At 39.6% G+C, this 12,830-nt stretch overlaps 1 protein-coding gene across 7 annotated transcripts in view; it reads left to right on the plus strand.

Annotated features, from left to right (window-relative positions):
* The window catches only part of NEK10 (NIMA related kinase 10), a 244,257-nt gene that overhangs the window by 93,393 nt on the left and 138,034 nt on the right, over positions 1-12,830 (plus strand). For all 7 annotated transcript variants that reach the window (XM_074984426.1, XM_074984427.1, XM_074984430.1 and 4 more), the window contains one exon: positions 7,505-7,580. In XM_074984426.1, the coding sequence (XP_074840527.1) occupies positions 7,505-7,580 (76 nt within the window). The remainder of the gene's footprint in view (positions 1-7,504; positions 7,581-12,830) is intronic.

Here is a 12,830-nt window from a genome sequence, read left to right on the forward strand (position 1 = left end):
GTGACCAGAATCTTAACATTTCTTATCTTTAACAGTGAGACTCAATTCACTAGGTACAATCTATAGATAGCAAAATGAAGAAGATGCAAATTCATCCATTGTAGATAACCTAGACAAGTTTACAGTTCTGTTGCTGAGAATGAGAACTTGGGTCATTTAATGTTTATGAGCATGAAAGATATTATTCCATAAAATTATTTTTCATGCCTTTTTCTCAGAATAATTTCTTCTCTTCATTGCTTCTCTATAGTGTTAATATCAGATATGCTTCTTTCTGGAATAATCTTACATTTTGGACCCTGTTAATACCATTAGATGTTGCTGCACTGAGAACAATGTAAACTTGCAGAAAACAATTTCCCCAGGCAAAGGAGAGATCATTAGATTGCAAAAATTATGGTGGTTTATTTTCATTGTGATATTTCCTGTCTTAGTGGCCATCTGTTACATAGTTTCTTGGCTTCCAAAATTATTAAATCCTACTTTTATAATTTCTTTTAAAAATGAAACACTAGTTTGTGTGTGTGTGTACACAGAGAGAGAGAGACTGATGCTAAAATTTCAGCTGGAGCAAAATATTACATTAGTCAAGTATAATACCTTTTGAGAAATGGCTACATCAGCAATATATTATTGGAGAAGTTGCAAGTCTATTCATAATATATAAAAGTCCTTCTAATAGTTGAATGCCTGGTAGTTATTTACTGTCTCTGAATAGACTTTATAATAACCTTTGTTTTTGTACAAGTTTACCAAATTTCCTACCATTATCTAAATTGGCTGCCACCAATTTAGGTCACAGAGAACACAAAGCATTAATGGGGTATTATTACTATGTAAGATGTGTTCTACAAAAATTGACTACTGAAGGTTTGTGCACATGTTGTTGTCTTCATACTTAAAGTCAGTTATGATAGCACAATAATTTGTTAAATCTGAATAGAATCTACCCATATTTGAAAAAATTCAAGTAGATGCTTTTAAAAATAAAATTTTGTAGATTAAATGGAAAATTACTATATTTCCAAAAGTATCTTCTTTCTAAGGCTGCCCTACTCTTGCACAAATAGACTTCCTTCTCTCTTCTTCAAACAGGTAGATGCTTCTTTCCACTGCCTTCATGTAAATGCCCAATTTTCTCCCTCATGGAAATAATCCATTCACCTGCACTTCATTTTATCCTCAGCCTCATAACAACCTAAACATTGTTTTGTTGTTGCTGATGAAAAAAGGTTTAAAAAGAGGTAAAAATGAGGCAATGGACTGGGCTTTTCCAATCATACTGGGCACACTAGAAGGGCCAATGATTCTTCTTACCCAGTGCTTCAAGACAACTCTGAGATCATGGGTCTGCACCATCAAGACTGGGACCAGACTTCATTTGAATCCACTTATGCGTGGTCTATATAGATGGCAAGATTACCAGGTTCATGTATCTCCCCCATTGCCAAGAAAACAGGATTATAAGTGTGATAGCATCCAGGTATTTCAGCCCTCACCTGCCACTTTTGAAGGATTCTTTGGAGCCTCCATTCTTGCCTCCCCTCTTTTTTGGTTGGTGTGGTATAGTGATTAATGAGGCTTATTGAGTCTAAGACCAGAGATGACCATTGATCATGTGGCCATACTTTTTGCATAGCACAGGCCATAGAATTTGCTCAGAATAATTCCATTTGAAGTAGAGATATGTAGTATAGTTCTCTGGGGCCTTCCCCTTCCTCCTCTCCTCTGCTCTTTATTTTCACTAATCTACATGGTCTCTACCATTGTTTTATCTGAATACCTCTTTACTTCTTCACAGCCAGAAGGATCAGGAACTAGGCTGGTGTACAGATTTTCCTTCTGTGTTTACATCAGTGTGTTTGGATTGAAATTTTGTTGAGGAAAGCTAAGATGGAAATGCAGGTTGTATGTTTCATTCTGAAGGTGGTGAGATTTGTGCTCACTCCCTTCTCTTGCAAGAGTCAGCTTTACAGTCTTGTTCAAGTTTTGTCTCAATCTCATGGGCTCATTAACCTCCCTTTGTTGGTTGACATAACCAGGCTATCAGTTTCCACCAACTGCTCTGCATGCAGTACCTATTTTGGTTTGAGAAAGCTAAGAAGTGATGTTTAGTTGATGTAAAGCTGGTTGTCATCTCTTTGTCCTTCAGACTATATGATCCAATAAGCTTTCTTAATAGAGAGGATTAGGCTTGTTGAATTCTGCAGATGAGGGTAATCAATACGAGAAGTAGTTACTCATAATAACTTTCAGGTTTTGGCATTTGAATAAGAATTAGTGTCATTACAGAGTGTTTGTTTATTTTAGGACTCGTAGCTTCTGGGACATGAAACAGGGATTTGATGATCAGTATTAAGTGTACAGGCCCAGCAGGATCATTTTGGAAGTACTTGTTTTGCTGTCTACAGAGAGTAGAGGGTTGTCCAAAGACGACAAAGGGTTTCTGAGTACCATGTTCTTGTCTGAAGTCAGTGAGAGAAAAGCAGGGTACTGTCAACTAACAGGTGGCTTCTGTTGTCAGATGCTACCAGCGTGGTGCTCTGCTCTCTCCAATGTTGGTATCACTCAGCTGCGTGTGTGTGTTCCCTCTGTGCACTGCCCCAGCTCTGCAGATAGCCGACAAAGCAGACCCGAAAAGAACCCCCAGTGACCACAGAGTCTAGTAAGGCGCGAAGGCATGTTGGCCAGGTATATTGCCGTATTGGACACAATAGTAGTTCCCTGTAGAGTTCTCAGTCTAAGTCAGGGCATACTACAAATATGCACCCACGGTCAATGGACTCTGCTCAGTCAGTGGCTCTTCCACTGCCCCCTTGGCCGGACCCAGACCACATCCCAGAAGTACATTCTTATACACAGGTACAAACAATTTACACATCACTCCTGATGTATTGAGGTACAACCCTTCTACGTAGTCAGGTGCCGCCTCTCGCCTTGTACATGTTGGTTCAAACAAAACAACTCTATCCATCATATTACCCTTTTGCCCCTGTCATTGGGATGGATTGGCCTATTCTTTCTTATCTGTGGAATGTTCCAGGGTAGGATGTTCTGGTACTACTTACCCACTTCAATATGCTAGGTAGATATGATTATGCAACATCAACCCTCTTCTTGCCAACTTCTGTGAGCAATGCATTCGTTTAGCTCACAGCTGCACTTTGCTTTCTGTTAGCAAAGTCTTGACCATTACTTTGGTTCAGGCTTAAGGCCTCATACGGGGCCTGTACTTACTACAGCTTCCAAGTCTCTTTTGGATAGATTCTAGATATTAATGCTTAGAAAATTGAGACTAGGCACTGGAAAATAGTTTTCAAAGTCTGATTGGAGGAAATTCTGAGTAGTCATAAGGTCTCTTAATCCTTGAGGTTTTCCATTGCTATCTTTAGGACCAGCAGGATGCACAGGACTTCAGGAATGTGGATGCATCCAAATCAACAAGGCTCACCACTCCTGCATTCTGCAGAGCTTTGTGGTGAGTGAAATACAGGTGGGCCAGATTAATCAGCATCTCTGTGCTTTCCAGATGGTCCTGAAATAGAAAGTGGAATTTCCAGACCATGTTGCAGCCTGTTCTTTCCATGATGTCTTGCAGGATGACCTCTTGTGAGAGAGGTGGAGTCCAGTTCCTGTCAAGACCTCTCTTAGATGTGCAGCCTGGGGTGAAGTTTGTAGTATAGCCATCTCTGGTCTACGAGGAGCCTCCCACTTGCTTGTTTACCAATTCTTCCCTGCGTCTGGCTTCTTGACTTTGGCAGAAATAATTGGAGACTTCTCTACAACTTTGCTGATTTAGGTGTTACTCAGCAGCATTTGGAATAGATTTTTATGACTGTGCTGCAGACTTTTGTCCCCATATTCTTGTGACTTCTGTCTGCAAATCAAGAGAAATAGCCGCTCTAACCTTAATATGTACCATCATGTAAAGCTAAAATAGATTAATTCTTCTAGAACCAGGTTCTTTCTCTCACTTCCTTCTATCCTCCTTTTAAGCAAATGGCACAAAATTCACTGGATGTTGTAAAGGCTTAGGTTTAATGGAGAAATAATTTTCTTTTTTGAATGCTTAAGAAGAGGGAAAAGGCATTTTGATGGTCTTTACTGAAGCTAATTCAGGTAACTATCTTCTCTGCAGATGTGCCATTGTCGTTAACTACTTGAGGAGTATTCACCTCATAAGCAAAACCAGGATTTGTCACCTGCCCTAGAAAATTGCCAGACAGCTACCTGGCACGCATGCCGCATATCCTTTCCAAGCACTAGAGTCAGTGTCACTGCTTCTTTGGACTTTCTGTTGTCAGCTCAGTAATTCAAGCCTACCTAAACCTTAGACTTCTCATCAAAGAGCCTTCTGGGGTAAGAAAGCTACTGTTATGCAGAGCCCTGAGTATCAGACTGGATAAAGGTCACCAGAAATTTGTCTAACCTGTACATTCATTTCTGAGAATGCCTTTCCTGTTCTGGAACACTTCACCTAAGCCAACCATTTCTAACTTATCTTACATATCTTTGTTACTATAGTAGCATAAATAGAGTTGACATGAGTGGAGCTGGGCGTGTTTTCACATGTTTACTGAGCTAGCTGCACCTGAGAACCCTCTCATTTCCCAATGTACTCTCTCCCCCCCACAAGTCTTCACCTTTTGAGGTAGAATCTCATAACTGTCCTGCTCTTGGACTAAGTCTCTGAGCTACATTCGTTGATTTTTTTCAGCAGTCCTGACATAGGGCTTATCTACTCCACCACAGAAGATCAACGCACTCAGGGTCAGCCTTTCAGGATTCAATTTCGTGCAGCTAGTCTGAACTAGAGCTCTCAGGGGTCACCCCTGTACTTCTCCTGAGACATGAGTAAGGGAGGTCAAAGGGAGAAACTCTCCCATTAACCTTCCCATATATAGACAGAAAAGTTAGCTGAGCACAGATACATCAATTTTAGTTATGTAGTTGGTGTAGCCAGAATTACGTGTCTGTGGTCAACTTTCCTAATTTAATACAGACATAGCTTATGGTTAGATCCTACAGATCCTTTCTTCATAGGGTGACCATCCATCCCATATTTGGCATGATGGTTCCATATTTGGCATGCCAAAAGGCATCCCTATGTATTATTTAAAAGGAACTAATTGTCCTGTGTTTGGGCTCTCCCAACCACTGACCTTTTCCATCAGCAGCTGTGCAGGTGCAGCTGCTGGCCAGAGAGCATGTAGATTACTTTCCCAAGACTTAGAGAAGTGGGGGGAGTGTGAGTGACTGATTCTTCCCTGGGGAGCGCCGGTGGCTGCTGCTTCCCCGGGACTCAAGTGGACTGGTGGCTGCCACCTCCTTCCCAGCTCCCTGGGGCTTGCTGGAGACAGGAGGAGCTTCCCCTTCCTCTCCCCCTCCATATCTCGCTGTCCCATATTTGGAACAGGGAGATATGGTCACCTTATTTCTTCAGGGTTGTGACCAGAGAGAGATTAATGCATAGTGACCAGATGGGGCATGCTTATTCAAAATGTTAATTAAATTTGTGACTGTATTCTTTGGGGAAGAATTGTATGTCTCCTATTCTGTTTTACCCACTTTCTGCCATATATTTCATACTCTAGTAGTCTTGGATGGTGACCCAGCACGTGCTGTTCATTTTAAGAACACTTTTACTGCAGCTTTGACAAAAGATACAAATAAGGTAACCCTGTGAGATTTCCAAAGGTGGCTACAGCACTCAATCAAGGTTTAAGAATCTGAAGTGCCTTCAAAAATCTGAGAGGGTTGAAGTGAGAAGCATGTTTTAAAAGATCAACACTCCAACTTGGAAACTACAGAACCTGAATCACCAAAAAAGTTAACCTTCTGTTGGTAGAATCTGACTCAGATGATGAAAATGAGCATGCATCAATCTGCACTGCTTTGGATTGTTATCAAGTAGGAACCATCATCAGCAAGGCCACATGTCCTCTGGAATGGTTATGCCATTTGAATGCCTGTTCTCACTCTCAGGTGACATTGGCTGCGTCTACACGTGCACGCTACTTCGAAGTAGCGGCAGTAACTTCGAAATAGCGCCCGTCACGTCTACACGTGTTGGGCGCTATTTCGAAGTTGAAATCGACGTTAGGCGGCGAGACGTCGAAGTCGCTAACCCCATGAGCGGATGGGAATAGCGCCCTACTTCGACGTTCTACATCGAAGTAGGGACGTGTAGACGATCCACGTCCCGCAACATCGAAATAGCGGGGTCCTCCATGGCGGCCATCAGCTGGGGGGTTGAGAGATACTCTCTCTCCAGCCCTTGCAGGGCTCTGTGGTCACCGTGGGCAGCAGCCCTTAGCCCAGGGCTTCTGGCTGCTGCTGCTGCAGCTGGGGGTCCGTGCTGCATATACAGGGTCTGCAACTAGTTGTTGGCTCTGTGTATCTTGCACTGTTTAATGAAAGTGTGTCTGGGAGGGGCCCTTTAAGGGAGCGACTTGCTGTTGAGTCCGCCCCGTGACCCTGTCTGCAGCTGTGCCTGGCTCCCTTATTTCGATGTGTGCTACTTTGGCGTGTAGACGTTCCCTCGCTGTGCCTATTTCGATGTTGGGCTGAGCAACGTCGAAGTTGAACATCGACGTTGCCAGCCCTGGAGGACGTGTAGACGTTATTCATCGAAATAGCCTATTTCGATGTCGCAACATCGAAATAAGTTATTTCGAAGTTGGGTGCACGTGTAGACGTAGCCATTGTGTCCAAGAAATGAGCAACATTATCTTCTGGAAGTGTTTTTTAAAAAAATGCCTTAGTTGGCTGCAGAAGAAGCAGGACTGAATGAACTTGTCGGTTCTGTTTTCCATTGTTGTGAATGAGGCGTGTTTTTTGTGCCTAACTCTATTTGTAAAGTCATCTTTCATGACAGAGGTTATATTATGGTAGTTGTATTTGGGTAAATTGAAATTTTTAACATTTTTACTATGCAAATGTTTGTTTTAAAAAAATTAAAGTGAGCACTGTACACTTTAAATTCTGTATTGTAATTGAAAGTATAAAAAACATCCAAACCATTTAAATAAATGGTATTCTGTTAACATCATGATTAATCACTATTTTTATTCACTTGACAGTTCTGTTTTTTAATTAGTTTAAGCTTTTATTCACTGCTGCTTTTACATAAATGTAAGTTATTTTAAATGTAATATATATTTCATTTTCATAACAATGGAATGGAACACTGATGGACAGCTGAAAAATGAGAATCAATATTAACATTTTGCATCCGCAGTCTCCAGAAATATATATATTTAAATCTGATATATCTGATTAAAATGTATGTCATTAATTAGTGCAAAGGTAGGTGTGGAAGATCAGCAGATGGTATGGTATGGTACATTGCTGCAGTGTGTAAAAAGAGGGAAAAAAAGTTTCCAGCTGTTAGAATGTACATTAATTGTCACCCTGACAGGAAAGACTTAAGGAGCTATGTATGTGCCACAAAAAATTGTAATGACTAGTAAATCTTTATTGTTTTTTTTTTCCTGTATTATAGCTGACTTTGGTCTTGCAAAGCAGAAGCAAGAAAACAGCAAACTCACATCAGTTGTGGGAACTATTCTCTACTCCTGGTAAGAATAAGTAATAATAAAAAAAAAATAGAACCTTCAAGTACTTTGATTTCTGTCTCTAGGTTTATTTTGTTTGACAGAAATATGAAAAAATTTTGTGGTGGAACAATATGTGCTTGCACAATGGGATTTAGTTTTAGTAATTGTTACACATAGGGATCAGTTACATTATGCTGATAAAAATGATATTGCAAAAGGCATTTCTGATTGGTACTGATGGATTTAATATCAATCACTGGTTGTAAAATCAGTTTGCATGAAGATTATGTTGTTGTTGTTTTAAATGTTCTTTGGTCCTTTCAAACACAGGAAAGAATGACACACCTTTTAGTTGGCGATTCAATTGCATGTGCATAATAGCATAGCATTTTGAACAACCACTTTGAGCTACTTACCTTGACTGGCATTAAAATGCTTAGTAGAACTTGGTCTCTCATTGCAGGATGGAAATCTTTGCCTTGCTGCACATGTGCATTTGGGAACTTCACTGTTTAACAGATGGTTGTAGTAAACCCTTCTGCTTATGATCAAAAGTGGGATTACCCTTTTCACTCCCTATTGTGAGAGTCTATTGTCGATGCTGTTAGAAGTGGGTGCCGGCACTGCAGAGGCCATGTGGATGTGTTTGCTGGCTAAACTCCCCACTCTGTCTCCAGTCCCTTATGCCCCAAATGTTTGAGGCATAAGAAACTGGCGACAGAGAGGGGGTTTAGCCAGCAGAGGCATGTCCACATGGCCTCTGCAGTGCCGACACCTCCTTCTACCAGCATCAAACTCTCATCTTGCTATGGTAATGAGCTTTGGGAGTATGCAAATGGGCAGCCATTTGCAATCCTGAGAAGCTCACTTTGCATAGCTCTGCTGGCAGTGGTGCCGGGCAGAGCTGCATGTAGATGCAGCCTTAGAGATTAAGAAGCTGATGAGAAATTTTATTTTAGTTTCATTAGCTGTATGATTTTCAGTAATTTCTCAGTTTTGCAATAAATGCGTGAATGACTACTCTAAAAGTTTGTTGCTTTAGTGAATACATTGTTTCTGACAGATGAGCTGCTGCTTCTTTTGACATCTCTATTTGAGGACAAATCAAAAGGAGGAGCCATTTTATGTTAAAGTACAATATCAATCAGACTTATGAAATTTCAGCAGGACTATGCAACCTTTCTTAATATCTCTAGGTAATGGAATGGTCAGTGTAGCTGTCTAAAAGGGACAGTTCAAAATTTGAAAAGTACGTGTAACTGAGATGATTCAATGCTGTCAAGTACTCACAAACAGAAGTAAACGCTTGCAATGCAGATTTTTTTGTTTCATGATCTACATCACAAATATACCTATTCTTAAGAGCTGTTGTATTGTGAGCAGGTTCCAGTCCCATTATACATTAGTTTTCAAGCCATCTGTAGCTGACATGCTGTGGACTTATTCTCAAGGTTGCCAATTAAGTTAGGAATTGTTGCTGACAATGCTAGAAAAGGAGCATCAAGAATTAGTTAAAGAATTGTCCCTCTTCCTGGGAATGGTTTCTTGTTTCTGGGTTGGAGATTCCACAAACGGTGTGTTTCACAATCTGACTTCTGAGCAAAACTCTAAGATTTGTTTAGCTCATTTCCCTATATCTTTATTAATGGAATATGTTTATAATAACCAGAGTGGGAACTTTACACTTTACAAACACTCCATGTTCCTATGCTGGCCAATTTTAACTTATTTGCAGTATCTTTTTGGACTAGGCCCCACTAGTCCCTCACTTGTGACCTGTTACTCAGGCTATGGGCTCTATTGAGCATCTGACTTTCTTAATGTCAGAAAATGGTTTCCTTCCTTTGTGAACTTCCAGCAAATTTTATTACAGCTGTTTTAAATGGCCACTTACAGCTGTTGTACATAAATCAAAGTTCATTTCACTTAAGAAATAAAGAGTAAACTCTAGTTAAAAGACAGGTACACATACGTATCAGATAAGTATAAATACTGCAGACTTTAAGCTCTGAAGTCTAACGCTGCGATACTCAAAGCTACCTCTACCTTTTGGGTTATGTTTACATTGCAATAAAATATCTACATGTGGCCTGTGTCAGCTGACTAGGACTTGTGTTTTGGGGCTTTAAAATTGCAGTGTAGATATTTGGGCTTGGGCTGGAACCTGGGCACTGAGGCTTATGGCTGCTGTTGACTACCGTCCATATTCCCACTTTGACTTGTGAATCTTTTTGCAGTAGTAATGGTTCTTGAGATTCATTCCTCAGAAACCCCAAATTTAAAATGGCATCCAAAAGTGAGTCCCTGAGATTGATCTTTAATATCATGAAACTTTCAGGTCCATATCCTGATCCCTAGTACAACTGCTCTGAGTACACAATGGAGAAGCAACTGGAAAAACTTACTTAGCTGGTTACCCGAAGAATCTTTGCTTGATGTTTTATTGGTACAGCTGGCTGTACATCAGTTCTTTCTGTCTTCTCTAGAAGACATGTAGAAGCATGTCTGGGCAAAGGAGGTGTTGCTGAAGAGCCGTAGGGCTCCAGCAACTCCCAGTTTATGGACTATCCTCTTTGGGGTATTTGCAGCCAGTAACAAGTTAAAACAGCTCTTAGGTTTTGAGGATCATTGAAGTATGATGGTACCCAGGTGCCTTCATCCTTTTCTTTCCTCCCACAAACATAGTTCAGCTAGATTTGACAGTTGGGTCTTTAACTATTCATCTTAAATTCCTTTTGGAGCTTCATCCATGAGTTCCAGTTCACTCATTTGAAGGCTTACAGATACTGCTTTTACTTTTAAAATATTACTTGTACCTAGCTTTTTATTCTTGTTTTCTCTTCACCTTGATATCCCCAAACACAAATCAGTTTTTGGACTCTGAGGTAGTCTTCTCCCGTCCAAATCTTTTAAAAAGAGGAAGTAGGGTGAAATTCATCTTCCCTATTGCAGTGTCCCAGCATACGACTTATCTTCTGCTCTTCACCAGAAATCACTGCTGCAGTGGTCTTTACCTTACCTTTAGTCAGGAAGTGAGATCCTTGCATTGAAGCTGTATAATGGAGTTATATTTTAACCACCTTATGAAAGCATAGTGTATTACATTGAACTCCTTATTATGCTGTGACTCTGTATGAATGTGAGTAGGACTTGTAAAGAGAAGAAATCACTGGCTGCTTCAAAGGAGTCAGTTAGTAGCAACTGTTAACGGTGACTCTTTTTTAAAATATGGAAACTTACCATTAGATGAGCTCATCGAGTTATTTCACATAAGTCATTAAACAGTACTCCTATCCTAAAGTTTATCAATACTAGAATTGGATTGTTTTTGATGACTTTTTAGGAAAGATGAAAGACTATAATACAATCAGAATGCTGGCAATGCAGATAGAGGCAGCACTGTTAGTAAAGTCCTTGCAGAAAAAGAGATGGAAAAGAAATACAGCTCTGTCATTTTAGAGTGGCAGAAATTGCTTTCTTCTGAATTGGTAGGCTAATAGCTTTGGGTAGCTTGAAATACAAGGCACTTTTTGGACAAATAAAATACAGTAACAAATAATAAATGTCCAAATAAGTTGTATGGTACATTTGTTAAATATGGATTATATGGAGCAGCTGAAATTATATGAAAAAACGTACAGCTGTATGTAGTGTAAGCAGATTTGTATTCTGGTCTGACTTGCGAGAGGAAGTGTTATAGCAGTTTGCTTGGGTAATTACAAGAGTACTTTTTTAGCATCATGGAACAACACCGGACATTGTGACCCTATGTGCAGTGAGTGAGGCTTATATAATTATGTTCTGTAATTGTTAGGTTTTTCTATTCTGGTTCTTTGAACAATCACACTAATTAAATTTCTTTAAATTGATTATGTCCTTGAGTCCAAATCTCCAGCAATGTGAATGTTTCGAATACAAAATATATGAAACTAATGTGTTTTTATTTAATGTGTTAAATAACTAAGGAACTAAATGCCTTTGAGGACTGGTAATGAGCTATGGAGTGTTTCACTAGACTTAAGTCACCAGATGCAGTATAGCCCAAGTTAGTACTGACAGAATCTTTAGTAGCTGTGTCCCTCGATGACATCTCTAGAAGAGGGGATAAAAACAGAATGGATATGGAAAATGATCTTTCTTTTCCTATATGCCCATCATCTCTTTACTTCATACTTACACACATAGATGTAGATTTTATGACAGTGGCAAATCAAGTATAGACTAGGAGGTGTCAACATAAGTTAAATATTTAATGTGTGTCTTAATCATGGAGCTGATAGCCACTTTTGACTACCACATTTGCATATGAAAAGACAAGAAAACATTTGGGCAGAAATTGAAATAGATTCTGATGTTAGGCTTGACTATAGAGTTCCTATTCCATTCATTTAGAATGTATTGAGATGGCAAGCTATATAAATATTGCCAAAATGACAAAGAGAGAGGCCTGTCAAGCACCTGTCAAAGATAGGTAAGGTCTGCCCAGGATAAGACCAGACTCTGTCTTTAGGGTTTTAATCCTATGTCCATTGTCATTACTCTCTGTTCCTGATCTGTTGGCAAGTTTATAGGCTCTGTCATCTCTTTCCTTTTAGCCAGCATCAAGCATTTTTTCATCTCATCACCTTTTGATGAGACTTCTTTTATGATTCCTTATGATTCAAGGAAATGTCTCTCTCGTTGTCCCCTTGTACAGTAAACTCTTTCATATCCAGCAGCCCTAGGACTGGGAGGTTGCTGGATAATCAAATATTCTGGAGAATAGAGAGGTATACCTAGCAATGCATAACACTAAAGAAAAAACAATATTAGTTATTGAGAAACGAACAAAAATGTAGGCAGAGTACTTTTTCCAACCACAGTAGTATTGTACACTGTGAACTTCTATTGTATTTCTTGATGTTTACCTTCACTGTACTGTACTTAGGGAAAACGTAACTGATTTACTTATGGTTAAAATACCGGTTATTTGAGAGTTCTGGATAATAGAATGCTGGATATGAAAGAGCTTGCTGTATTGTGGACCATAAAGTGGGAAATACTTTTCTCCTCCAAAGTGATACTTTGCTCCAGTGATTAGGAGTCTCCAGTTGTTTAGCTGAGGGAGTACAAATAAACAGGAATAAATCATATTTCCATTTGAATTTAATTTTTGATCTGGCTTGGCTGAAATGTCATCAACATTTTAATAATTGTTTATGTCCATTAACAAAAGAAGGTGGTTTGCATGAATGCTCTCAGAAAAACAACTGAACACATAAAAAAATGAGC

Source organism: Carettochelys insculpta, chromosome 2, assembly GCF_033958435.1.
Source record: "Carettochelys insculpta isolate YL-2023 chromosome 2, ASM3395843v1, whole genome shotgun sequence".
Classification (NCBI taxonomy): Eukaryota; Metazoa; Chordata; order Testudines; family Carettochelyidae; genus Carettochelys; species Carettochelys insculpta.